Here is a 27,789-nt window from a genome sequence, read left to right as displayed (position 1 = left end):
ACCTCCACGGAAAGCTGGCATGATAATATGTAATGTATTTATACAGGTTCAGGTCATTGAGATGGGATTATATTTCTTTGGTTTGAAGTGTAGGTTCATATATTTACATACGACGTTATAAAAACGCATCATATTTTTTGAAAACTTTAATTTGTGATAAAAACCGAAAATATGTCACAGACAATAAAAACGAATTCACAGACGAAACATTATACGAACGTAACATTTTTAACTAGAAATTTACAGGCCGAAGTCCTAAGAAAATACTATGAATATAACAATTCCGTAAACGTATTAGTAATAGTCCGTAAAACCAATGAAATGCGAGAGCAAATACTATTTTTAATGGCAAAACATTAAATTTCGATAAGCTTATCATAACAGTGAAATGTTAAATATGGTTAAAATATTTCAACATTTTGCTTGGAAAGGCATTCTTTACATTAAAAGATAATTTGTGACTTATGGAGGGAAGTTGCTAAGTGTATAATTTATTTTGGTTTCACCCGCGAGCGACGGGCAGCTAGACAAGTTAAACGGCTTCCCTTCATAAGGTTCTTCCTTCTCATGGAACATCACATAAAATTATCTCTGTCATTTGATACTTCCTCATATGTATCGTAGATGATCTTACTCGTAATAGGTATGTCGTAAGCAAATGCCTTCCATAATATTCCATATCTTTTCTCGTGGACCGTCACATTTTATATTATACTTACACAAAATATCCTAATATTTGATTTAAATACACTTCAAGCATACTTTTGTAAAGCACCATTCAATAGTAATAGATGCGTACAATGCACTCTATGCTAATATATGTTATACCTAGAAATATATAACATAAATTTTCTTTAATTACGTAGGAAAATAACATTCTCTATTTATATGATTTCGGTGATAAAACCATTTGCTCAATAGGAATATAAAGGTTTCCATATTAAACACAAAAATGCTATTTTTGTACGAAGCTAATTATAAAATACACGAATACTTAACAGCTACATATTATTACATAAACTCTAGTATGGCTATTCATTCGATAAAGTAATATGGTTAAAAAATTACGTGATAAATATTACTAATCGAAGTTTATCAGCCTGATGGATTAACAGTTGTTAAAATGAGAAAGTAGAAAAAATATTATTCAAAATAGAATACATACCGATTCTTCTCGATGTTTATTTTTGATTGCCTATAATAAGCCATGAGTGGTCTGTGCCATCACACGATATAAAATAAAAAAGAAAGCTCTCATAGTCTTTTTAGTTTTTCTCCTGCTGAGTAACGGATTTTAGTAATCATATCATATATTCTAAAATACATGTACATGTAAAATAAATACAAAAATATATGTTTACTTTTACAAATTCATTTTGCATGTTGGAAAAATATTAATGAAAACATCAAAATTAATTTGGAATGTAAATTAAAAATCTAGGAATTTATTTCATTCAGGTTAACAAACATACCAATTATGCCTACAAATTTGGAATGATTGATTACCATGCACGATATAATACCATATACCTTGCATATATAATACTATATACCATGACGGTATAAGGATACTGGAGAAGAAACTGTAGTGGACCGTGGGACTAATGCACCATGGTTGAGTTAGCAACGGAAGAAATTCTCAGATGAGAGCGAAAGATGTGAGAAATGAAGACGCAGGATCCATCATAGACAATAAGAATAGGGCTAAGTGCGGATTTGCATTTCACTTCTCACTATCGAGCTATTCGACATAGTGACACGCAGCGAACCAATAACATTGAGGTGTGGTTGTCGTTGATTGGTTAGCTGCGTCTCACTCGATGGTGGGATGTAAATAGCAAAGTCGCACTACGCACACAGCTGTGTTTTTTTAACATATCCTTTTATGATAGTCGGTCATGGCACCGTAATTTCTATCTTAATTAGCTTGATATATACAGCAAGCAAAATCTTAAACACCATTATATTTTGCTATATTTAACCTTAAAAAATATTCGCATACCTCATAACCTGCAATATTGTCTACCAAAAAAGGCAATAATTGTCTTGTCTTTTTATACTATCATTAATATGTAACGTAATTAAAAATTGCGTTTTAGATCACTCCTAGAGCATTTCATGCGCCGCGGGCGCGCTGTTATTACGACTTTTAAAAATTTAACAACGACAAGATTATATGCGACCTTAAAATAATTAATCTGTGCTGACGTGTTGTCAAATTTATTAATGACAGATTTGGAAACGATTCCTTCTTCAAGAAAATTGAAGAATCATAATGACAGCGCGGCCGCAGCCCTCGAAACGCTATAGGAACCACTTTTACACAAGGAAAAGCTGTGTAAATAAAAAGGGTAATTATATCAGGTTTGATAAACGAGAACAAAAAATCTTTGGCCTAATGGAAATGGCTTTTCTGTTAGAAAATCAAGAATATTGGTAAAAACATTAAAAATAATTCATCAGTTTACTTGTAATATACATTTTACAGTACTTGCCGATAAATAACACTTCGGGCATCAGAAAGAGATGGTCGATTTCACTTTTTCACATCGCTTTTCTGAACCAGGAACAACTATAGAACTTAACATTCACGTCTAAATTGCCCTTTTCAAGTATTGCTTTCAAAATTCTATTGGCTCGGTAGATTCTAACAACTATGAGACCGATTGCAGTCTGTCCCTTTGCCTTAGGGCTTCCAACTGAGGTAGAATAGGTACTATTTCGTTAAAGTATTTCTCTAAAGGGTCTTGTGCCAGCATGGTCGCCAGGAACTGCTGTAGGGTTATAGACCATGTGCCGTCGCCGCAAGGATCCATTTCCTTTGAAGGCGATGGTTGAGGTCCGTCTTGTTCGACTTCGGTTGTGTTGCCGTTGGGATCGATCTAAAAATATAAAGTATGTAAATATAATTTATGTCTCACTAGCTGCGCGCCGAGAATTCTCTCCCGTGGGAATTTCGGAATAAAAAAGTGTATGTATCATTCCAGATTATATTCTACTCGTGTACCAAATTTTATAAGTAGATTTTGCGTGAAAGAGTAATAAATATACACACATACATCCTCAAAAAACTTTCGCATTTATAATTTAGTAGTTTAACACTTTAACATATCGTGTTTGTAAAATAAAGATATTATTAAATCACTTACAATAGGTTGTTTTGCTGCCGCGGCGAGGTAGAGGCTGTCTTGAGACACTTCGCGATCAAATTCCGGTCGATTTAGCCCCCCTAGTTGTAAAAGGAGGGTACCTAAAAACAATACTAAGTTAATAGAAATTTGGTAAATTGTAATAGAAATTTCATTTACATGGGCCAAACTTTCACCACACTAAGAAATAATAGATCAGCTGATTATAAAAAATATGCAAAATAAAAATATGGAGTGAACCGACTTAAACAATTTTATCATTATTAAAGACACAATATTTGATATCTTTTTGATAATTAATATAGTTATAGACCGAAATGTTGCAACCCCTAACAAACTTTGAATCTTCGTAAAATAATCCTATTTTACGAAGAACTATAATTAGTCTGGTTGTTAAGAATTACAGTTAGTGCTTATAAATTAGTCACCTTTTATAAGTATTACGAATTTGCGGCGCCTACTGTATTATGATATTAATAGATATTTAATAATAATTTTCAATTTAGTTTTTATCATTCTATTCTATAGCATCTCACCCGCGTTCATAACAGCTTCATATAGCTCGAGGTTGTGCTGCGTGAGGTCGTGCAGCACCGCCAGCAGCTGCAGGAAGTGGGGGCGGGGCAGAGGCGGCGCGGTGGGGGGCGCGGGCGGCGAGCCCGGGGTGGACGGCAGCGACCACGCCAGCCCCGACAGGGCGCACAGGCGGATCGATTCTATGCTGCATTGCGCCGAGGTTGTGTTGGCTGCGGATCAATAAATGAGACTATTTATCGCTGTCATATGTTTCCCGTAGCCTATGTTTGAGCTTAGGTCATTATCTATTCCTAATTTGATTTGCCCAGTGGTTTACTGCGCCCCGGGGCTTCGTTTCCGTGAGAATTTCAGGACAAAGTACCCTGTGTATTCCAGGGTATATTCTACCTGTGTACCAAATTTCATAACAATCCGTCTAGTAGATTTTGCGTGAAAAGTAACAAACATACACCCTCACAAGCTTTCGCATTTATAATATTAGTATATAGTCATTTGCATAAAAATGCAATTTTATATATAAAATTATTGAGAATATTCCTTGCATATTTAAAACAAATCTCTGCCACGTCTATCTGTTCGCGATAAACTCAAAAACGATTGCACGAATTTTCATGCAGTATTCACCAATACTGTAATTCCTAAGATAGGTAATTTAACGTTTTTAACAGAGCGAAATCGACGGTAAACAATCAGAAAATCTTACCTGATTGGCTCATGACGTCACCTAAACTACACCTGTCCATACTGTCGCTGACTTCGCTCATCGACTGTTGCATCGTCGGCTCGCCAGATTCGGGCGTCGATGGATTGTCCACGCTGGAAAATTTATTTTTTACTTCAAAATTTTTGACAAAGTTGGCGGGGCTAGTATTTGTTTATGCCAATAGGAAGCGTCCAGAAAAGATGGAAAGAGATAGTGGATAATTGGATTTTCATTGCCTAAAATAGGAGGGTGTTTCTCAGAGCGTTTCGAACGCTGCGGTCATAACATTTTTCCAAATTTTAACAAAAATAAGAATTAAACTATCTTATTTTAAAATAAATAATCTGTGCTAATATCAATTTATGATTGATTAATTTTGATCCTTCTACAAGAAAAATGACGGATCTTGGACAGCGTGGCCGCAGCTGTGGAAACGTTCTTAGAACCACCCAGGAACACTGGGACATAAATGGCTATTAACACGTCGATATACAATTGTTTGACCGGAGCATTTGCGCATTCGTTCGTGAGGTAGACGTTAAATAATAAATAAAATAGGAACAAGTGGCGGGAATTGAAGGAGGCCTATACCAAATATTTGGTTGAACAAGGCTGAACCAAAAATATGATAAGGAATGAAGAACAAGAAAGTACAAGAGCCGTAATTATAACTTGATCTTACTTTTGATTGCCTTTGACATTACTTTTAGACTACCTACCCGCCATCTACTGGTGTCATCTACTATTCGGATACACACTATGTTTACCTTCTTAGGAAGTAAGAAAACAAAACGTCGACTCACTCATCAAAGAAAGAGATAGCGTCGGCCGCCAGCTCCTCGCCCGTGTCGGTGAAGTGCGCGGGCTTGATGTCGAGCGGCGACAGCAGCGGCGGCGCGTGCGCGCAGTACAGCGCGCGCAGGCGCCGCGACGCCTCGCTGCGCGCGCTCAGTCCCAGCGCCACGCTCAGCCCGCGCGCGCTCACCACTCCGTCGTCGTCTTCGTCCATTAGCTGCAATTTTTTAAAATTTTTTGGCACTTTTAAAGTGTTAAGACACATTAATATCGTGATGAGGAAGATAGAAGTGTAATTAAAAAAAAAAACACGACGAATTGGCGACCTCCTCCTTTTGAAAGATGGTTAAAAATCCCATTCCGTTCTCGTGGGAATTTCGGGAAATCCACTCTTAACGGTATCCTGTAAAAGCTACTTCCTACAGTGTATTTTCACTAATCGACAGAGGAATTTTAAAAAATACTGTTTTGACTATAAACCAACCTTGAACATCCTGGCAGTGATGGTGTCGGCCATGTCTCCTCTGGCCCAAGGCGATAAGGCAGTGAAAAGTGTCTTGAACTGCGAGTAATCTAACCGATACGCTTCGTAAGGTGCTTCCAATCGTTCGCACGGAGCGCGTTTGGCCCATAGTAATTCTTCGCGAATTGCGCTCAGTAACTCCTAGAAAAAATATTTTTGTTTTTTTTTGACAAATTTCATCTTTAAATTCACTAAAAATCTTTACATGATGATCTTGACTCTTGTCTTTTTAAAGCGCTCGGCTTTGTTTCGTAGTATGTAAGAACGAAAATTTGTATCACTAGTAAAAACTTGCAGTATTTGGTAAACGATGTTTTTATGTAGCTAGCTCTACTGCTAGGAAAAAGCTTCCCTCTTTCAGCTTTCAACCACTTCCCGTTATGCATTATGTTAATAAATTTATCCCAAAATATGAATATACGAATAATAAAAAAAATAGATTAAAATTTATCCATAAATACGAAAGAAAAGATTTTTGAATCTACCTGTAACTCAGTAGGGGAAAGCAGCTTGTCCTGCTGCAGCGCTCTAAGCGTGTGTCTCTCCAGACTATCCTCCAAGTGTCGAACTACCCTCAATCGATGTTTCATCCCCAACTTCTCTATACACTCGCTTGTGACACTCGATCCGTAAGTGCGGTACGCTTCGTACACTAGCTCTTGAATTTTTATTGTCTGTGAAAAAATATATTGATAACTAGCTGCGCCCCGGAGCTTCGCTCCCGTGGGTATTTCAAGATAAAATACCCTATGTGTCATTCTAGGTTATAGTCTACCAGCGTACTAAATTTGATAACAATGCATCCAGAAGATTTTGCATAAAAGAGTAAAAATCGTAAACCCATACAACCTCACAAACTTTCACATTTAAAATATTTGAATTGGCCCCGAAGTAAGTTCTAAACTCGTGTGTGGGATGTAAATAAATACTATATATAAAATACCTGATTTTGCTCACGATTTTTTCTAGTAATAAATCAGTAGATTATAATAAAATCACCAAGAGGAGATAGATAAAGCATTTCAGATGATACGTAAGTATATAAAGTGATTTACGTCAGCTACGAGCATGAGAAGTGAAAATCTATTTACTCTTTTAGCAGTGCGTGGCTCAGTGGAAAGCGCCATAGCCTCGTCATTGTAGATTCCCGCCAAATAGTCCCCCAAGATCTGCATCGGCTGACCATCTTCTGTACACTGCAGTAGCTTCTCGTGATTCCTCTCCAGGATTGTCAAGGTCACCTGTAAAACAAAATCGCTTCAGTCCTATTCCTGCTGGCCGAGGATCGTGGTCATTTACTGAAATGAAACGCACACAAAAACTTTCTTGGCATTAATGGAGTGGTTTGCCATTGCCTTCTCTATTTCACACACAAGTTAATAATAAATAAATGTGCAGGTTTCCTCACGATGTTTTCCTACACCGGAAGCAAGTGGTGGTCGATTAAAACTACACACCAGTAACAAATTAAGAATAATTAATTACCTGAAAGATAACTTTAGCGCCGTCATAAAAGAAGCAGTCCATTACATTGACGGCGCATTCGTAAGGCATCACGCTGATGAACAAAGTCAGGAACCAAGACAAAGAGATCATCTTCATGACACCAAGCTCGTCTAACTTCGCGTGTAGTTCCGGAAGATGCGCCTCTGTCAACTCTTCTAAGACGCCTTGGTCTATCTGTAATTCGAAACATTGTTTTTGTATTGTAACCGAAGTCCGAAGTCAAAAAAGTAGGGAGTTCTCACTTTCAAATTTCATTATTAGATACATTTTCATTCATTAGATACATTTTCCAATGTCAAAAACAAAATTTTACATGGAGCTTATACAAGCTCCAATACATTAATATCATACGATAGTAATGTATTGCGAGTATTGTGACGTCGCTTATTATCGTGTCAAAAAGCGTTCATATTACACTTTAATGAGACCGAAAAAAATGTAAATCCCGTAATTAATAAAACCAATCATAGGGACATTTAATTATCGTGTTTGATTATTTAAGTACCTTATTACATTTTATTGTTCACCCAGTCGAATGGCCAATTGTCGTGATATTTCAATAATAGGGTTCTTGATTTCAAAAGAAAATGTGAATCTCCCTAACATCAGTAATTAAAAATGCGAATACATATATATTTAATACATATATATTCATATATATTCCAATAGCAGCACATCAAACCCGAGCGCTATGGCAATCTGTTATTCATCTGGTTGTTAAGTTCATATTTTATTAATAGCCTATGGTGTCCCTCTGCTGGGCAAAGGCCTTAAGTTCAATAATAATAATTTACAATAAGTTCGTATTATGAAAATATTTTTTATAAATCTTATTTTGTAGCAATAAGGTCGTTATTAATGTTTGGATCTGATATTAGACGGTGGTAAGATGAATATTGCCGATATTTATGAAAAGCTATACTCATCGAAAGAAAATACTGACCAAAGCGCCGACAACTCTAGTGTTATAGTAATCAGGCAGCAGGGTTTCGCATATAGTGGCCAGAAGCCAGAAGGCCTGCTCCTCATGGCAGTAGATGAGGAGCACTGACGCTACAATGTTCATCGCTTGGCAATAGCCTATCGTGGGGTTCTTCAGTGCGTACGCGCATAACACTCGGCGCAGGGCGGATATTCCTGGAAAGATACATAGTATATTTAATCATTACATAGTATAAAACCCTATGGATACTTAGATCTTTAAAACTACGCAACGGATTTTGATGTGGTTTTTTAAAAAGACAGTGTGATTTCTGAGGAAGGTTTAGGTGTATAATTTATTATGGATTTACCCGAGCGAAGCCGACACGGGCCGCTAGTATTCATAATGAGTGTATTATAAGATATATATTCCTTTTTTATTATTATTTAAATAATTAATTTCCATACTTAGTAGCAGAGTGTTATATTTACTAAATATTTATATAATTAAAACAGTATTCACACTAAAGCAATGTAACAAGTAAAAGAACATAAAGCAATCACATACCAACATCACTCTGAAAAGCTGGGTGTTCAGGCAAGGACCTGTGCAAGTCCCTCTCAATCTCATCATTGACAGGACTCTTCGAGGCCAGGGCTTCGTTCACCAGCTTCTCGTACAGGCCCTTATTCTGGACCTTCTGGAGAATAGATCCAGAGAACACGCCCCACAGTTCCCCACGTAGGGACTCAGGAATGCCCTTGACTACTAGCTCGCTCCCGGCTACGGTTTGGTACATACTGACGCCGCGACCCACCTCTGACATATGATTTTCCCATTGTATTTCCTGTTACATTAAAATAAATCCTGTTAGTTTAATTTTGTTTGTGTCTCTGTGTAAATATTTCCTGACAGTTTAATATTGTTTGTGTCACTTTTCCTATCTCACATTTGGGTGTCCCTATTTTCATTAGAAGCGCGAAGCACCGGTTTTAACGTAATAATCTTAAAATTTTGAATATTCAGCTGTGATTTTACATCCGGTCGTGTGCCTCTTACGTCAACCCTCCTTCGATATTGTTGTGTGACAGTTGCCAAGGACATGTATATTTTAGTCGCCTCGTAAGACATCCACGAGGATATGGAGTGCCACTATTCTAGAGCAGGAAGCACGGGCCACGGAACAACACCCGAATTTGTAGCATAATTTTTTTAGTTATTGAATCGATGAGTTTATGATTGTTTCTGACGATGTTTCTGCGCAACAATGTGGATGTAAAGGAACAATAAAAGTGTTACAGACTACCAAATATAAAAAAGATTTTCAAAATATGGGAATAATACGATATTATTCCCCTACATTTACCATTGTAGTAGAATCATATCGTAAATCAAATTATATTATATACGGACAAATCACACAGATTGAGTTAGTTCCAAAGTAAGTCCGAAACTTGTGTTATGAAATACTAACTCAACGATACTATATTCTATAACATATACATATAAACATCCAAGACTCATGCCTATCATTGAAGATGAAATATCATTTTCCATCTTGACCTGACCGGGAATCGAACTCGGGATCTCCAGTGTAGCCGTTGGGTATGATGACCATTAGGCCACGGAGGTCGTCAATTGCAAATCTCAACACAGATACATTAAAACCATGCACTAAAATATAATTAATTCAAATCATGTTCTCACCTTTTTCTGCTGAATCTGCTTAATAGGCGAAGTCTGATTAGTCTTGAACAACGTCATCAAGGGTGGCTGCGGAGTCCACTCCTTGCCCTCCTCCTCCCTGGCCACCGCCACCGTCGGCTTCTCCCTGTACACAGTACTGATAATGACGCATATCAGAAACGGAAAATTTAAAAGACTCTATGTATGATACATATCGAGTTTGGTACTTTTGCGCGCAAGACACATGCGCAAAAGACACTTGCGCGAAATGAAACTTGCGCACAAAGAAACTTGCGCGCAAAGAAACTTGCGCGAAAGAAACTTGCGCGCAAAAACTTGCGCGCAAAAACTTGCGCCAAAGAACTTGCGCGATAGAACTTGCGTGCAAGAAACTTGCGCGTAAACAAATTGCGCGAAAGACTAAAAGGTTAAGGAATTAAGGCGTTACGTTGTGTTGCGTTGCGTTGTGTTGCGTTGCTTGCGTTGTGTTGTGTTGCGTTGCGTTGCGTTACTTGTGCGCAAATGTCTTTGGCGCAATTTTTTTAGTGCAAGTGTCCTGATACGATACATATCCATTGACGAGTTAGTTGACGGCTGTTAGTCTGGTGCATGCTGCTACGCCCTCTATGGTTACAGAAATATTGAGTTAGAATAATATTTGAAATTGTGAGCTGAATACATAAATTAAATGTCGATAATGATGCACGAAAAAGTTAGGTAGAAAAAACATTATAGAAAGGAATAATTCAACATATAATTGTTCAATATTTAACAATTTCCAATAGTAAATAGAGTTAGGTAAACAATAATTGAAAGAGGTTCCTGAATGGGGGCTAATGCCAGCCAATAGATAGAAATCTATTATATTTGTTTAGAGCTATAATAGTTCGTCGACTTTAATTATCTTTTCATTGTCATTTCGAAGAAATCTTCTGATTTCTATACAACTTTCCGGCCCATCTGATAAGCGACAAAACGGCAGATTGAACACAGACTCTGTTTCATTTCTTCTCGTGTATTTCTAATAAGCATTTCTCATACGTGAGCGAAACGAAAGATATTACTAAATCTGTAATTTTCTCTGTTTAGAAGTGGCGCACATGCGCACAACACAATCGTCAAAATTTTGTTACAAAACGGACCTTTCACAGCACAACAGCAGCGGTATGGATCTATCGGCGAATTCGCTGGTGTGAACACCGTTTCGAACAGCATAAAATCGGTTTAATACATTTGTAAAAAAGGCAGCATAAGATCGATAGATGAAAACTGTCCATGCTTTTTCTAGAATATAATTTCGACAATCTAGTAATAAATGAGACAACAGAACAAATAATACTACCTATATAAATAATACAAAAACTCTTAATTTCCATTGTGATTTTGATTCCAAAGTGGGTAAATCAAGCAAAATCTAACTCACTTGGGTAGTTTCGCAAGCAGTTCCGATATCTTGTGCACCAGGAACTCCCGGTCGGATATGTTGCCGAACAGGAAGCTGGTGTACAGCGAGGTGGTGATGAGGATGCTGCCAGAGTCACTGGAGCTGCCGGCGCCGCCAGAGTCCGCGCGTTCCACTTGGTGCACGTTACGTAGCGGTATCGTCAGGCGGACTAGGTTGCGCACCTGGATTTTTAAGAATATTTGGTTTATAAAAAATAAAAAACATTTAATCAAAAATAAAATATATAATAATCCGCAACCCGCGACGTGTTTGGTCTAAGTTTTATTGTAGTACAATAGATATGCGCAACAAGTTTCGTCATTTTAAATTCAAATTAGTTTTTAAGTGTATATCAGTTGAAATTGACAATAAAAAGAACATGCACAGTAATATAATGGTTTTGTGGGACTTCGTAAATCCCATTCAGGCAATAAAAATAATATAGCTGAAGGATTGGATTTGTTTGCTAGTTTGAACGCGTGAAACTACTACTGGTCCGATTTGAAAAATTATTTGTATAAGAATCATCGACTCATTTGCATAGCAATAATATGAATCATAATAAGGCACAGCGATCGCAGTCGTGTCATTTGAACAATGAACAATTGAAATATTCAATTCAATCAACTACAAGACATTTGCAGCATCAAAAATGACACGAATGCCGAAAATGTTACACCAAACCGAATTAAAAGTATTTTTTTGTCAGAAGTAACCGAATTAGTATTTTTCTTTTTTATTGAGTGTGTTATGGCTAACACTGGTATTGGATTGTATTCAAATCGCCTAAAGGCATTTGACATGACTTTTACGGCTGCCTGCCAACATCTAGTGGGAAGTAGTCGCTTAAAAGTCTTAAATTGTGTCGTTTGTATAAAGGAAATGGGATTTTTGGAATAGAAAGTACCAAGTTATATTTTACTAAACAAACATCGAAAATGCCAAATAGATTTTGCGAGATTACTAGGGTTAAAATCTGACTGACATTACATTATTCTCGATTCGAAAGAGTTAATTGTAAAGGCATACAAAAAACTAAGAGTGAAGATTTATTTTATTATCAGCCAAATAAACACAAATGTGCCAGTTTCCTTTATCGTATGTACACAAATCGACTCTTTAATGATCGTGCATAAACAAACATGATTGGAAGACCAAATAATGATGTGCGTTTAACATCAGTAATGTAACTCGGTAAGTAAACAAGACGTGACTCAAAGTTATGTCATGAGTGATAACTGAGTAAGATACGATATTGTGTAGCCGGGTTTGTTTTGTTCGTATCGATTGAATAGCAATGTCAATAATCTGCATACCTAACATACTCTTTGTACACAAATTGTGATCTAATTTGAGGTGTGTCAATCCCAACTAATATTAGGTTTAAAGATCTTTATTGACTCATAAGAATTAAATTCACTTACAACGAGTCTTAAACTAATACAAATCATAGTAAATTAGTACTTTACGCATTTAAACAGTGTTCAACCTTAAAATAAGCACAGCTGTCACATTAATAATTTTTCACTTTCGTAGATATGTTTTTTTAATTTTTCTGTAAACAAAGTCAAAGATTTGCATTCTTTCAGTTCATTAGGTAGTCTGTTGTACATTTGTGCCCCTTCATACAATATGTTTCTCTTACCATAGTTGGTTCGTGGTGTGATCAGATTAATCTTATTAGTATTTCTTAAATGGTGCTTATATTTTCTTTTGCTAAAAGTGATTTGTGAGTGGATATTTTTGGTTAGAATCTTTTCGACGAGAATACACATTCTGTATGTATAAAGTTGTTTTAAGTTAAAAAGGTTAGTTTTTTTGTATATGTATTCTGTTCTAGTTAGGTAATGAAAGTTAAAGAGTGTTTTTATTATTTTGTTTTGGGATCTTTGTATTGAATTAATATTGGTTTTATTTGCACTTCCCCAGATTTCAATTAGGTATTCTAAATGTGATTTCACCAACGAGTTATATAACATATATTTGACTTTGGATGGAATGCATTTTCTAATTCTTCGCAGTATACCACAGACCGAGCTAAGTTTAGTTCTAAGATGCTCAATGTGAGATTTCCAGGTGAGTTTATCGTCTAGGTACAGTCCTAGGTATTTTCCTTCATTCGAGCGGTGTAGATCAGTTTTGTTAATGGTTAGAGCAGGATAGTGTGGTATTTTTTTATTTTTAGCTGAAAAAATCATATAATTTGTTTTTTTAATGTTAATTGTAAGTAAGTTGCATTGACACCAATAATTAAGTATATCTAGGTCTGTTTGTGCTCTTTGAGCTAACTCCGAAAAGTTACTTCCAAAATAGAACAGACAAGTATCGTCGGCATATAGTGTGATATCGCCCGTGAGTCCGATTGTTGTGACATTGTTGATATATATTAGGAACAAGAGAGGGCCTAATATAGATCCTTGAGGAATCCCGCATGTAATATTTTTTGATTCGGAGCGATAGTCTCCTATCTTTACGATTTGATACCTGCTCGAGAGATATGACCGAAAAATTTCTAGCGCTGTGCCCTTGATACCTAGGTTTTCTAATTTATCTAAAAGTAGCGAATGACTTATGGTATCAAAGGCTTTTTTGAAGTCGATGAAAATACCTAAGCAGAACTTTTTTTGGTCTATGTTTGTTTTAATCTGAGAAATCAGGTCCATAGCAGCCGTGAGTGTTGACGTTTGATTCCTAAAACCATATTGTTTGTCAGTGATGAAGTTTAATTGGATAAGATGATTATTGAGCCTACGATACATGACTTTTTCAAAGATTTTAGATATGATAGGTAAGACAGAAATCGGCCTGTAATTACTAGGGTCCGTTCTTTTGCCAGATTTATAGATTGGTGTGACACGCGCAATTTTTAGGGAATCAGGGAAAGTGCCAGTTGACAAGCATTTATTAATGCAGTTTGCAAGGTCCTGTGCGATAAGGTTTGAAAGGCATTTGATAGATTTAAGACTAATTCCGTCAATACCCGCACTAGCATCGTCCTTTAGATCCTTTATTATATCTATAATTTCATCCGCAGTACAGGGTTCAAATTCATATACTTCAGCATTGGGTTTAGAATTTATATATGTTAGTGTATTTATATTTTTATTTAGAAACCTAACAGGAATGTCGTTTGCAAGCTGAGTGCCAACAGATGAGAAATAGTTATTGAATATTTCACAGATTTGATTGCCATCTCTAATAGTATCGGAGTTTATAACAAGTGTGGGTGGAATACCGGTGTCTTTGACTTTGTTTACAGCAAGAGAATTTAGTAAGTCCCAGGTCTTTTTAGAATCACTTAGACAATCGGTAAATTTCTTAGCATAATATTCTTCTTTCATTTTCTGAATTAAGGCAGCCACATTATCTCTCATTTTAAGATATGCTTCTTTCCTTCCTTTGTCAATCTTTTGTTGTTCCCATAGTAAATTTCTTTCTCTAATTCCTTCAATTACATTTTTTGCAATCCAATCTTCTCTAGGTGTATTCAGTATCTTAACTTTTGCTATTTTATTTTTGTTGATGCTACGTTTGATGTGGTTTTCAAAGTGATCGTATGAGTGATTTTGATTAGAGTAGTCTGCGTTTCTAAATGTTTCATGTAGGCCTATATAATCGACAGCGAAATAGTTTACTTTTTCCTTGAGATTGTGATTTTTTAAAAAAAAAACTTCTACAACTATTTGTTTGTGATCGGATATCGGTACATCAATAATCGTTAATTTGTAGGGATTTTCATTCAGGCTCGAGGAGACGTGATCAATTATAGATTTTTTGTTATCTTTCTCTCTAGTACAGTGGTAGGTATCTATGCAATTAAGTATCTTATAGTCAGCTTCTTTTAATACTCTTTTATAATCTTTAGCATCTTTTTTGTTCTCAAGGAGATCAATATTAAAATCGCCGATGACAATCCCCCTTTTTTTATTTTCTAGATGATTCGAAAGTGTATCCAGGAACTCTTTAGTTTTTCTTTTGTCCGGTTTGTAGATGGCTCCAATGTTTAGAGCAAATTTTTTTATATAAATCCATAAATAATTTATTCCATGTTCATATGATTCTGCTGTTATCTCGTGCTTTAGGCTATTATGTACGTATATTGACACTCCTCCTCCGTCTTTTCCTGTTCTAGTATTGTAATTGTGTGTATAATTTTGTAGGTAGAATGATTGGGCTTCAATTTTATTCTTAATCCATGTTTCTGTTAGTACAATTATGTGTATTGTCTCATTCATTGATTTTAATATAGCCTGTAGTTCTTCAAATCGGCCAGACTTCCTAATGCTTTTAAGATTCGCATAAAAAAACTTGAGGGATTTTTTATTTATAAATAAATTGTCGTAAGTATATGTAACATTATGAGTATTATAAGGAGTAGTGACATTAGATACTAGATTTGTTCTATTCAGTTTTTTGATTTGACAATTTTTGGGACATCTTTTACATATTTAATAACCAAATCGCTTTCGCCAGCCTGTTTACGATTGTCTAATTCGGTTTTGAGCTGTTTGAGATATGCTTTTTGGCTGGGGGTCTGATCTGAGAACAGTCGAACGCTATCGCTCAACTTTGATCTATTTCGTAGAAGTGTGCGGACAGGGTCCGAAGTGCTAAAGCATACTTTAATGAGCCGCCCGTTCGCCTGTTCCGCTGGTTTGTATTTTCCCAAACGTATTACTTTTATTGGCGTCGGGCAATCTATATATATTGATTTTAATTTGTCCATTGTCTTTTCTAAATCATGTTGTTGTCTAGCAGCTCGATCGGCTTCATTTATTTCCGGAATACCCTCCAAAATTATATTTTTTAATCGTTCGACTCTGTCTTGGAATTCGAGTAAAAGGTCCTGGTTATAAGCGACTGGCGATTTTTGGGATTGAAGTTGAGATTGACCATACTCGTTGGTATTGTTCTGGCCTTTATTAGAATCATAATTCTTTAATTGCATTATTTCTTTTTCGAGGGTTTCGATCTTGTAATTGGTTGCAGAGCTTTCATTTTTAAGTGTGGAGACTTCTTTGCTCAAACTATGAAATTTTTGTGACAAAGTATTAGTAGTTGTTTTGAGACTTTTAATTTCCTCTTTAATTTCACTTAAGTCCTGTATTATTTGAGAAGTGTTGTCCTTTTGTGATTTAGCGAATTCTTTGAAAAAAGACATAATTTCAGTCTTAAATGAATTTAATTCTTCTTTGTATTCTGAATCGGTATCGAGCTGTTTTCTTTTCCGCTGAGTTATAAAGATGTCTCCTCGTGAGGGACAATCATCTTGTGCGAGTGAAGATAAATTCGGTTGCGAGCCTCCTCCGCTTCCGCTTGTGCCTAGGCCCGGCGGCGAACGTTGCACACTCATCGTAAACAGGTATCAGTCACCTGTCGTCGTGTGATTATTTGTGCGGGCTGCGTATGCGCGCTGGAGTAAACAAGAATATAACTGTCCTGCTTACCCTTATGCGAAGTCACCCGTTGTTGCGCGAAAGATGGATTCTGCACAGGTCTTAGTTGCGTAGCGTAATAAGTAAAGGCGTCGCAACGTGCAATAACAATTTTAACTGGAGTATGTAAGTTACACTTTGACTTGAATTAGTAATTTAATTTTAATAGTAATATTCTACGACAAATGTGCGCACGTCTACACTGCTTGAACGCGTTGCGTGTTCTATCTATATATATATTATAATTGTAAAAGGAAGTTTGTTTTTTATTATTACATATTATTTCATTATCTGCTGACCAATTGTTATAAAATTTGGTACATGGGTAGAAAATTACCTGGAATAACACATAGGGTACTTTTTATCGCGAAATTCCCACGGGAGCGAAGCCCCGATGCGCAGCTAGTATTCAATATTTAAATAACTATATATATAATAAATGTATTTTTATCCATTGCCGTTCATTAACCGTTCTATATGTTAATAAAGTAAATTATAAACCACAATCTAGATGCTGATATCAGAGCAAACAAATGAGTCACCTTTGCATGCGTTAATAACGTTTTATTTTCATGATAACTAGGTAAGTAGGTATTGTGGCAATCCCTATAACAGTAAAAATTTTATATTCAAACTAAAATATACTACTACATTATATTACGAAAGCATGCGTCTTATTACTTGCCGGCCATTTTTCAAAGTGTTAACTTAGTGTCCCAACAGTGGGGAAGTGATAATGGTTACTTACCCTACTATCAAAACAAATAAAGTTCTGTGACAAGTAGAGACGGCCCCAGTTATGTCTCTTATTGTAGGGGGTCCATAGGGTACACTCCTCGGTCCCATCCAATTTCTCATTTTGTGGCAATCTAAACCTCAGGGTATACAGGTTCGATTGCTTCTTCGCGTCCAGGTCCCTCTTCAGGAAAGAAGGCTTCTTCGGCACGTTTCTACTCAACTTTGTGAGCAAGTCTTTGTCAATGTTGTATGTGCCTGGCTTGTCGTCAATCAACCTTTAATATAAAGTATAGACTTTATTTTTTTATTAAATCTATGTATCAAAAGTGGCATTGCCCACGTAAACATCAATTTTCACCCCTTTCATATAAGGTCTTACTGCTACCTTACTGTATAAAGAACTTCTGGCAGATTATCAAGTATTGACGATACGACAGTGCGTTGATAGATATATCAACGCACGTCAGCTAGTTTAAAAAAAATTGTACTTAACACCCGTACAATACGATCCATCGTTTCACTTCGTGTATGGAATTCCAAATATGTACAATTGTACATGCTTTTCTGAAGAGGTTGCCATTATAAAATAAAATTCTAAATGAGATCCAAGGTCAACACGATATTTATGAAACTTTACTACACATGTGTACCAAATGATAATCCGCCGCATGCCGGTATTGTTTTACAGCAATATGAATGAATATAGACTTTTTAAGAAATTACTTTCGTGGTAAATTATGTTGTTACGCTAAAATGTTTTGAATGAAATGAACTAAGATTTATTTTCTACAAAATTTAACAATGCGTATTGTGAAGTTTCTTTACAATATAAATTTAGAACCCATTTATAAGTTATTTTTGTAATAAAATAAATAAAAAATCAGCTCAATCGGCTGAAGATATAATCTGCAATGCAATTGACTTGCAAAATTATATCTGAATATTTTAAACAAATTGCAAGTCAAATAAGCCACCGAACAGCAATTCTTGCATTGTTGGGTTATGGTTTGAAGGGTGAAAGAGGCAGTGTAATTACAGAGTACTGTGACAAAAGATCCTAGGCTAAAAAATAGGCAACATGCGTGTGACATCCCTGGTATTTCAGGAGCTGATAGGCTGTGGTGACAACTTACTATTAGGCTGCAAGCCTGTTTGTCTGCTTGGTTGAAATTAAAAAGAAAATTAATACAATTTCTGATAACTTACTGTTTCATGGCAATGTTAGCCAACTGCTGCATCAGAGCAAAGGTCTCATTCTTCTTCAATAACAACGTGAAGTAGTGCTCACTATCCCTCGTCACGACTTTGATGGAATCCGGGAACAGTAGGCTGTTGGTCTTCTCCAATTCTTTCACGTCGGCCCATCGGATTTTAATCGAAGTTTGTCGTCCAAATAAATATGAATAAAAACACATATAGTGTACTGACAAGTACAGCCACCCTTGTCTGAGCATTTTGCCTTTCCAGTAACTAAAAGAAGAGCCATTAATTGAGAACATGAAATGATGGATTTTTTGTATTCTTCTTCTTTGCATGTCTAATCAACACTCTATTGGGTGCTACCTAAATATATTCACTTCGAGGGCTTCTTCAGAAGCTGCCATCAAGTCAGGCCAAGTACAGGTGATGAGATGATGATGATGTTGATGAGATGATTTTTTGTATGTGTCTATAATAAAGTAGCAGCCACTCACATGTGATTATCGGAAATCAACATGTTGGTGACCCATATTTTTCATTACTAATTTTTTTCTCATGTTAGTTTTAATCAAATTAAACTTATTACTTACCTACAGGAATAGTAACACACCAACTTCTCTTCTTTGGGCATTCCGAATCTTTGGTGAAACTCATTATCCACATTTTTGTATGTCAGAGTATCTTCATCTATAAATAACATAACAATAAATAATTAACTTTAGGCCCTCGATTTCAGATGGTGATAATTGGCGAGGAATAGAAATGGTTGAAAAACAAAAAGTGGAAGCTTTTGCCCAAGACCTTAGTTCAAAGAGACATTTTCTAACCCTACAATAGAAATGGAGTTCAAACTTTGTATTACAAATGCAGCCAATACATTTTACTGAAGAAACAGTATTTAAATTACCTTCTGTGATGTTCTCCTGCTCAGTGGCTATAATCGAGTTTATCTTGCAACAGACAAAATCTGTGATGTCTTCCTCTTTGTCAAAGGAATGCAGAGTCGGACACACATTGTCAAATAGCCACTGCCAGTCTTGACGGATTTCATGTTCTGTGAGAGCTGTGGCTATTACTGTTAAATAATAAAATAAATATATTAGAATTGATCCCTAAAGCACAAGACGGGAATCCATTGAATATAGATAGATGTCTTATTCTTATAGGCAGTTAACAAATATATCAATTAGTTTTAAATTTACTTTTGTTTACTTTTGATCATTTATATTTATTTTATTTGTTGTTGTTATTCTACATCTTCTTTTTGAATGTGTTATTGTTAATACAACAACATGACCAATGTTATTTAAGTCGCCTAAAGGCATCTGACATCTAAAAACCTCTAAATGTAATTATTCATAATTTAACAATATATTTGAGATTTGTTACCCTATTTCCCAAATTCATAGGCATATCATTATTGTAAACTCTGAAAAGACACTTCATTTGCCAATGGAAAGTTATTAGTTCATTATAAACGAGAACAAATAAAAGATAATACTGCAATTTGGTAATAGCCCTGATTAATTGTTATTTGATCTCATTATATTAGGCAGTTCATCAAACACAAATTCATAACCAAGTTTATTCACAAAAAGATCTTCATAAAGTTGAAAATATTTTGTATGAATATTTGTTACCCACAAAGACCCATGTTAGTAATATTTTTCAAATAAATTATTAGCACTTTATTTTAATAATATTGTGATTTAATATTTTGAGTCCCATCAAAATTGTGTAATAATTATTCTATTGTTAGCATAATAAATTCACAGCAATTTATATAATAAAATATACAAGCCAATCCACAAAATAACATTTCACATGTGTGATTATGGTTTTGTGTGTAAGAATGTTTGTCACTCAATCATACAAAGTCTACTGTATGGATTACAATTAAATTTGGTATACAGGCAGAATATACCTATCTGGGAATAGCACATATAGTACATTTTAACCTGAAAACCCGAAATAAAATTCAATTGAAATATTAGGGAAAATGCATAATGATAAATTAATTATCAAAGTAATGATGATTATAAACTACAAAACTTACCATAATATATCTCGGAAGTAGGTGTTTGATGCAATATTCGAAATGGAGGCGGCTTAGTGTCTCGCACACTGTCAAGAGTGCCAACCAATAATGAAGACAACCCTTTGGATTTTCCATGCCCCTTCCTCCTTTGCAAGACGAAATACAGGGTTGTTTCATCGCAATCCCTGTATTATTAACAAACATAATAAATTGAATTGTATACCTGATTCGGCGAACATTTCAGAGCAACATCACAGTAGATAAGAAAATTACCACAACGCAGTTTTCAAAAAAATCTCCTGAGGCTTAACCCACATAACGATTTTAGGATACTTTATTCGCCGTTGGAGTAGGACTTTACTGACTGAAATTTAATAACGACCATTACAATATGTTAGAAATATTAGGAAAATAATCTAATATTTTCTCAATGCCGTACAATAAGTACACATAGGTACACAACACAAAACAAGGCTCAATCAAGGCTGGCAGGCAAAATCGTATACCTATATTTGACTGACAGACAATGACAAAATTGACTTTGATATATTATTTATTGCTTATGGATCGATATGTAGGGCAATGGTATACACCCAGGCGGCATAGAAAATAAGCATGGTGAATGAATGATAAGAAAGTATCGATATACATGCAGCTGAAGCAACGCCGCGCGCGGGGCTGAGTCCTAGAAATGTACATGAACATACTAGGTATATTTGAGCTGTTTATTGTGAAAGTATTGAGCTTGTATCAGCTCAGCTATTTTTTAAATAAAATGCTGTGTTGAGGGACGAGAGATATATAGCGAATTCTTCGCATAACGAACAAATAATGGCCATCGTAGTAACTTCACTCCGCGTTGTTACCCGCATAATTATTTTTAAAAATAAACTTACGTTTTACAGCGCACAGTGGCGCCATCTATTTTATAAGATACCGTTGACTATCAGACTTTTTGACCAAATCCGCCAGACATCGCGTACTTTCGAGATAAAAAGTACCCTATATGTTAATCTCAGGTATCAACTACCTCAACACCAAATTTAAAGTCCAGACCCGTGCTTCACCTGGGTGAAGCACGGGGACTTCTAAGGTCCCGTGCTCCAATTAAATTTGATCCAACCCTATACGCGTGAATAAGTAACAAACATACAAACTTTCAGTAATACACCAGTGGCGTTAAATATAAAAGTCTGTGTACTTACTTAATAATCAAGCAGTCTATCGTACTACTCTATTTACCATACTTAGTAGCTATTCATGCTAAGAGTTCTGACAAAAATATTTTTCATCATTCTATTCAAATACAAAGACGACGGGCAAATGTAGATGAGGTAGATTTTCTTACAATTTCCCGGCTTAATCCGACACATTTCATACAAAACGTCGAATTGGACCGGACATAAGGTATGAGATGAGGGAGGAAGATATTAGTACTCGTCCCGTTTGTTCTCGTGTATTTCTATTATCCCACTTCTGTAAGACGAAATAGCCGCCAGTTGACAATGCGGCCATGAATATCGAAAAATCTTAAAGACGCGGTACTGTATTACAACAGTATCATAATGTATAACTGTTGACTGTACTATCTACTATACGTAAGTAACTTACAATTATGGTAGGTATGCGTATGTAGACATGAAGCCAATGCGAATAAAATAGACAACCACTAAATCATTTATTTTCCCTTTTCTTTAAAATAAGTACACGTAACAATTTATAATTATAAGGTGTTTGTAAGTACCAAAACTGCCTTTACATAATACTAGTAAGTTATTACTTATTATGATATCATATGTGATAAGTGCGGAGTGTTGGAATTATTGTCTTCTGTGAATCGTTCAGTGTTAGGCAATTACCAGAATTACATTAAGTTGTCGTTCATTTCATTGCTTCATCCCGAACGAAGTCATCCTATGGGTTACGTTTATACCATATGAGGTACGGAACCTAAAAATCTTATATATCTAATATAATTACTTACTAGTGTAAAGGTGTCGCATTATATATATTTTTTGGAAATTTGAACTGTTTATTTTGTCTAATGGTCGCCGTGTTCTTTTTCATGAGCTTTTCTTTGGGATTCTGCCCAACTTCTCTTATTTTCATCAGAATTTACAACATTATGTATTATCCCAAAAAAATACACTGATATCAAGATTCCCCATGGATAATACATCCAAATGTAATTATTTCTCATATAAAAAAATATTGGAAATTGAGCTATTTTCGCAGAAAATGTATATGGATACTTCATGTGGCGTCCAGATTTCCTGCAATGCAAATGATTCAATGTTCACCCAGCCTTAAATACTATGTCGACCCAGACCTAGTCAATAAAGGCTACCTATAATGGCCACATTCTAGCACAGAAATTGTGAAATCATACAACGAAAAGAGAAAATAATAAGTGCTAGGTATAGGTACTATAAGAGAAAACCTTACATGGTTCGGTGTATGCTATGCTTAGAGACTCAGTGCCCTGCGTCTAGGCCCTCAAACCCTCAACGGAGCCCTCGGACTCCGACCAACAACCTTTTATTTAAGTCGCACATTGATTAGAACACAACTAAAATAACTTAGGTTATCTAGTAGAGGCAGTTGAAGTGTGGACCCCGCCACTTCCAATAAGTAACCTACCTAACCTAGGAGATCTCTTACACATTCATCGTTCCATAATGAATTAAGTTAAAACAACTTAATTTGGTTACTTAGTTTTTTTTTTGCCTAGATGGATTTACCCATTTGAGTATGACAGAAATTTTCATTTTTACCCTGCAATGATGCCGGATGCCCTAGCGGCAGTTTCCATTTGGGCATAAAAACCTCGTAGTATATTAGGAAACATGCTTGTAATTAATATATAATCTTTCAAACAATCGACGTTGAAATTATGAGAAACACTTATTTCAATTTGCCGAGAACGTGATTACATTCTAACGGATTACATTCAATTTCACCTGACTTTTGATTTGACAGTATCATTATCATTACAGTTTTGAAAAGAGGTTGGATATTTTTATCTAAAATAAATAAGTATAATAATTAGTAATTAGGTATGTATAGTTTCTACTTTCAACCACTTATATCGCGCTAGAAGCATAGCCTGCATCTCTTTGTTTTGTATAGTACCATGGATTTAATAAGTACTTCGTACCTACTAATTCCATGTATAGTACACCTGAATATTTTTCTCTCGATAGGAAAACAATCAATAACACCATAAATCGAGGAAAAAACAAAATCGACAGCTACCCATACTGTCTTAAACCGATCAGCACAACACTACTTAATTCATACTTTTGTTCATTCATTTCACTACATTGAATAAGATTGAATGACATACTTGACGGATTTAGTCAGTCAGTCTTTTCAGCTGAAATTAACGATCGTTCGTTCGTTTCGTTCGTAGTCGAATTTAATAATTATAAATTATAATTTCATTTGAATTAATTCTAAATTTAATCGCAATGAGTGATAACGAAAAAGAAGAAGCGGCGAACTTGGTTAGTACATAATTTTATTGTTGGAGCCTCCAAACTTAGACATGATTTACATAATTTTTGTATTGTTGTAGAATGGTTGTATTGTAGTTGTAGGTATCAATGAGATATTCCATTGTAAAATTTGCCTTGTAATTCGCTATGTATTGTAAATTCTTGTTCTTTTCAGAAAGAGGAGTTTGAATGGGTGTTACGAGAAGAAGTTCACGCAATATTACATCAGTTACATTCGGTTTTAGTTGTAAGTCCTAAGTATAATTATTACCTAGGTAGTTATTTTGTTGTAAAATTGATGTTAAATATTTATTCAAACATGGTTTCACTTGCAGGAATGTGCTCATAGGTTTCCTGTGCCTTTGTATGGGAATGAGGGCCAAAAGCAAGATAAATTCATTTTAACATCTCAACCAGAACAATTAAAATGTATTGTAACCCTGACAGGAGATAGCATCACACAGGCCGTAAGTGTCTTATGTAAATAAACACAGAATTCTTAACTTACATATTTTTTTCTGGTTATAATGACATGAACCAAGTATAATTCAAGGATAACAGTCCTCCACAGATATTTTTATCAAGGTGTGATGAAATTGGTTAATACTATATGGGTTATAGACTGATTTTCTACCTTTAATCTCACTTGAAAGTGTTGCTTGTCAGAGAAATATCAACCACATTAAGCCCTCTGCCGGTCTAAGATCTTGTTTAATTAAATTTCTTTTAAAATGTGTAATTTCTCAACTAGGACATCAGCTTTAAAGTACTCCGTCAAATGCATACAATATGTCGCACATCCATCAATCAGGATGGGCCTTGGAAACTGCAGCAGATCCAGGATGCTGCCAATCACCTCCAACAAGCACTTGGTTATATTGACAATGTGGATAAGCACTATATATTTAGGTAAATATTTTTAGCAGTATACTCACACACACAATGTCCAAGACTAGATAAAAAAAAACTTTTTTATTACTTTCTTTTTTTGAGATTTCATATTTCATTTTTCATTTGTCCCAGGTCATCTGAAGAGGTTTTACACATAATACAATGTCTCTTAGGTTCATTGCAAAGAGCCCGGTCTGCCTTACTGTTGCCCAAGAAGAAAGCTATTGATGAACTTATGAAGAGTAGGAATATGGTATGTAATGTTAATGGTCAACTTTAAAGTGTTTAGTCAACTTGTTTGTCTATATGAAAGTTCTAAAGATAATATAAGTATGTGTTCCTATAATTTTATTAAAAGGTACCATATTTGTATACAAATTCAAAATTCTTTATTCAATTTAGGATGATATACATCACTTATTGACGTCAAAAAAAATTACTTAAACTAAGTCTACTGCCGGCTTCCAAAGAGCAGGTGAAGAAGAAGCGGCGCAACAAACTTCACCGCAGCCTTTTCTCCAAGGACGTCAATTAACAAATATAGGTCTTATACCAGTTGCTCTGGAAAATGAAAACATTGTGAATACATAAATATATTTCATTTATTATGGTTGACTCGATGAAAAAATATGTAATAAGTAAATTATTTTTGTTAAGTAACAATGTTATTATTTCAGAAGGCATTATCGCCAAATCTACCAGAGGATCTGGCAATATCATTCTACATACAATCCCACAAGCTGATATTTGTTGCCTACCAACTAAGTTCTGTGCACGGTGCCATGAGAATTGATTCATGTCAAGCGGACTGTGCTGTCCCATGGTTGAGCGATGTACTCCTTATGTTAACTGCTGCCTTGCATATGTGTCAACAGCTTAAGGATAAGGTGGGTTGTATTTTATAAAATAAACCTTAACATTTTTAACTTAAAAATAAGTCCCCTATTGTGTCTGTCTGATTGAACACGATAAACTTAAAACTACTGGACTGATCTTTGTATGCCTTTCACCAATAGATAATGTGATTCCTGAGTAAGGATTAGGTGCACAGTTTATTATGGTTTTATCTTATTGAAGCTGGAACAGGCTGCTAGTTAAAGATATATTTATTTATAAAAATTTACAGTCTAGAATTTTTTTATATAGTTTTTAATCTAAGCTTTAATCAAAATGTATTCACAAATTTTCACATGTATTATTCAAATTGGTGATCTCAGTTGAAAATCCAAGTTTAAGATTTGCAAACAAAATATAGCGGCAAGTGCTTCCTATTCAAATTTGTTTATCTTGACGTGACTTGACAAGCATATTGCCGTTAGATAAGATTTCGGCAATACAGATAGCGTCCTCCGTCCACTGTCACTATCTATGTATTATAAGAATGATTATGTAATCGCTATTTATGATAACTTTGATCCTTATTGATTTTTAGATGGACCCCTCATTAGATTAGATAATATAAGAGAGTTCCAAAATGTTCCAACAAAATTCACTTTCACTCCCTTTCCTACAAATATAACTTATATATTTTTCGAAAACTTTTTTGCATAATTTATTCCGATTTTTAGAAATAAATTAAAAAGTATTAAATTCAAAATTTGGATCCTCAAAACAAGCTCTTTTTTTCATATGTCACATGAATTAAGGTACTTTGCAATTTTTTTGTTGATTTACGTAATACGTCCAAAGTTTGTTAGTATACAAACGTCTAGGAAGAAAGAAACGTAATGTGTATGGCGTATTTAATTAACGTATTCGGAACCTTCTCCATGCGAGATTTACACCTACTTGACGGCATTGTTTTGAAGTTACTTATTTTACATTTTAAAAATTTTCAGCTGTGTGTATTTTCTCAATACAAGGACTTCACAGTGGGATCAAGATCTGCCTCAATGGTGTTCAACTAACGAATGCCCTTGTTACCCGATTCTCATGTATGTAACTAGTTACGTAATAATTGTACTGTATTTATTTAGTTGTAATCGAGTCCATTGTTGATATTCTTGTTGAGTATGTTGTAATATAATGTATAGGTAAATATAAGTTATATTAATAACATTAATTTATTATGTCCGTGTGAAAAGGGGAGTTAGTGAATGTTCTGTAGCTGTTCTGAATACGAAGGGAACACACTCAAAATAAACCTTGCCTTTTATTGGAAGATGGTTAAAATACGTATGTATGCACAATACCACTGAATTTATATAGCGACGCCAATGTTCATTGGCTAAAATAAAATGTTATGGATATTGTAGGTTGCAATTTTAGTAATATGTAGTTTAATATATACGTATACCTACTTTGATTTCGACGAGATAACATGCGAATAAACTACCTACTAAATTGAACTGACATGGTTTCCAATTTCCATAGACAACATTATTTTATACTTACTTATCTACTAACATTTAATTTTGATGACACTGGCAATTATTACATTTATAAGGCGTTTATGAAAAAAAAAAAAAAGAATTATTTGTTTCTTTACTGGTCTGTAGAACCCACAAAGCAGTCTGTGAGATATCCTGTGTTTCTTTAAGGACTAAACTTTCTCAATCATAATATGACAGTTAATTTATCAATATTTATATTATAGGTCATATATACCTTTACACTAAACTGTGTACCTTTATTTCAACATCAATACCTAATTCTTTTACATACGATAATTACATAATAATTTATCATGTCAAAACTTGCAAATATTCATCAAAATTCCCATACT

At 35.0% G+C, this 27,789-nt stretch overlaps 2 protein-coding genes and 1 long non-coding RNA gene across 7 annotated transcripts; 2 read left to right on the top strand and 1 right to left on the bottom strand.

Moving 5' to 3' along the window:
• Positions 1-2: 2 nt before the first annotated feature.
• Tbc1d8-9 (TBC1 domain family member 8/9) lies at positions 3-21,180 on the bottom strand. 2 transcript variants are annotated; one of them, XM_053769143.2, is made up of 19 exons: positions 20,950-21,180; positions 20,695-20,861; positions 19,546-19,713; positions 19,229-19,325; positions 18,645-18,908; positions 17,449-17,713; positions 11,245-11,447; positions 9,843-9,978; positions 8,703-8,982; positions 8,157-8,350; positions 7,193-7,387; positions 6,799-6,948; positions 6,193-6,381; positions 5,669-5,848; positions 5,193-5,401; positions 4,390-4,502; positions 3,686-3,895; positions 3,150-3,250; positions 3-2,882 (listed from the first exon to the last, which is right to left on the bottom strand). In XM_053769143.2, exons 1-19 carry the CDS (start codon positions 20,991-20,993, stop codon positions 2,655-2,657), a joined length of 3,393 nt encoding a protein of 1,130 aa, XP_053625118.1. In that variant the 5' UTR covers positions 20,994-21,180; the 3' UTR covers positions 3-2,654. The 2 variants fall into 2 exon arrangements, with proteins under 2 accessions (XP_053625118.1, XP_053625119.1); XM_053769144.2 differs by having other exon boundaries at positions 9,843-9,966.
• LOC128683470 (uncharacterized) lies at positions 17,707-20,327 on the top strand. 3 transcript variants are annotated; one of them, XR_008406297.2, is made up of 3 exons: positions 17,707-18,168; positions 18,906-19,061; positions 19,375-20,327. It is a non-coding gene; the product is annotated as an uncharacterized LOC128683470 (long non-coding RNA). The 3 variants fall into 3 exon arrangements; XR_008406296.2 differs by having other exon boundaries at positions 18,906-19,155; XR_010370349.1 differs by having other exon boundaries at positions 18,544-19,155.
• Positions 21,181-24,035: 2,855 nt separating the features above from the next.
• On the top strand, positions 24,036-27,533 carry rogdi. 2 transcript variants are annotated; one of them, XM_053769638.2, is made up of 7 exons: positions 24,036-24,182; positions 24,349-24,420; positions 24,509-24,640; positions 24,925-25,082; positions 25,197-25,317; positions 25,742-25,951; positions 26,903-27,533. In XM_053769638.2, the coding sequence occupies exons 1-7, from the start codon at positions 24,147-24,149 to the stop codon at positions 26,969-26,971; spliced, it is 798 nt and encodes a 265-aa protein (XP_053625613.1). In that variant the 5' UTR covers positions 24,036-24,146; the 3' UTR covers positions 26,972-27,533. The 2 variants fall into 2 exon arrangements, with proteins under 2 accessions (XP_053625613.1, XP_053625614.1); XM_053769639.2 differs by having other exon boundaries at positions 25,745-25,951; positions 26,903-27,112.
• Positions 27,534-27,789: the final 256 nt, after the last annotated feature.

Source organism: Plodia interpunctella, chromosome 3, assembly GCF_027563975.2.
Source record: "Plodia interpunctella isolate USDA-ARS_2022_Savannah chromosome 3, ilPloInte3.2, whole genome shotgun sequence".
Taxonomy (NCBI): Eukaryota; Metazoa; Arthropoda; class Insecta; order Lepidoptera; family Pyralidae; genus Plodia; species Plodia interpunctella.
The sequence above is the reverse complement of the archived record's forward strand: the minus strand, read 5'-3'. Positions and strand labels throughout refer to the sequence as shown.

Coding starts and splice junctions, on each gene's coding strand:
- Tbc1d8-9 (XM_053769143.2), bottom strand. CDS start 20,993: ATGTGGGTTAAGCCTCAGGAGATTTTTTTGAAAACTGCGTTGTG. Junction 8,983..9,842: donor AGCAGATTCAGCAGAAAAAG/GTGAGAACATGA, acceptor TTAATGTAACAG/GAAATACAATGGGAAAATCA. Junction 2,883..3,149: donor CGGCAGCAAAACAACCTATT/GTAAGTGATTTA, acceptor TTATATTTTTAG/ATCGATCCCAACGGCAACAC.
- rogdi (XM_053769638.2), top strand. CDS start 24,147: ATGAGTGATAACGAAAAAGAAGAAGCGGCGAACTTG. Junction 25,083..25,196: donor GATAAGCACTATATATTTAG/GTAAATATTTTT, acceptor CATTTGTCCCAG/GTCATCTGAAGAGGTTTTAC. Junction 25,952..26,902: donor GTCAACAGCTTAAGGATAAG/GTGGGTTGTATT, acceptor AAAAATTTTCAG/CTGTGTGTATTTTCTCAATA.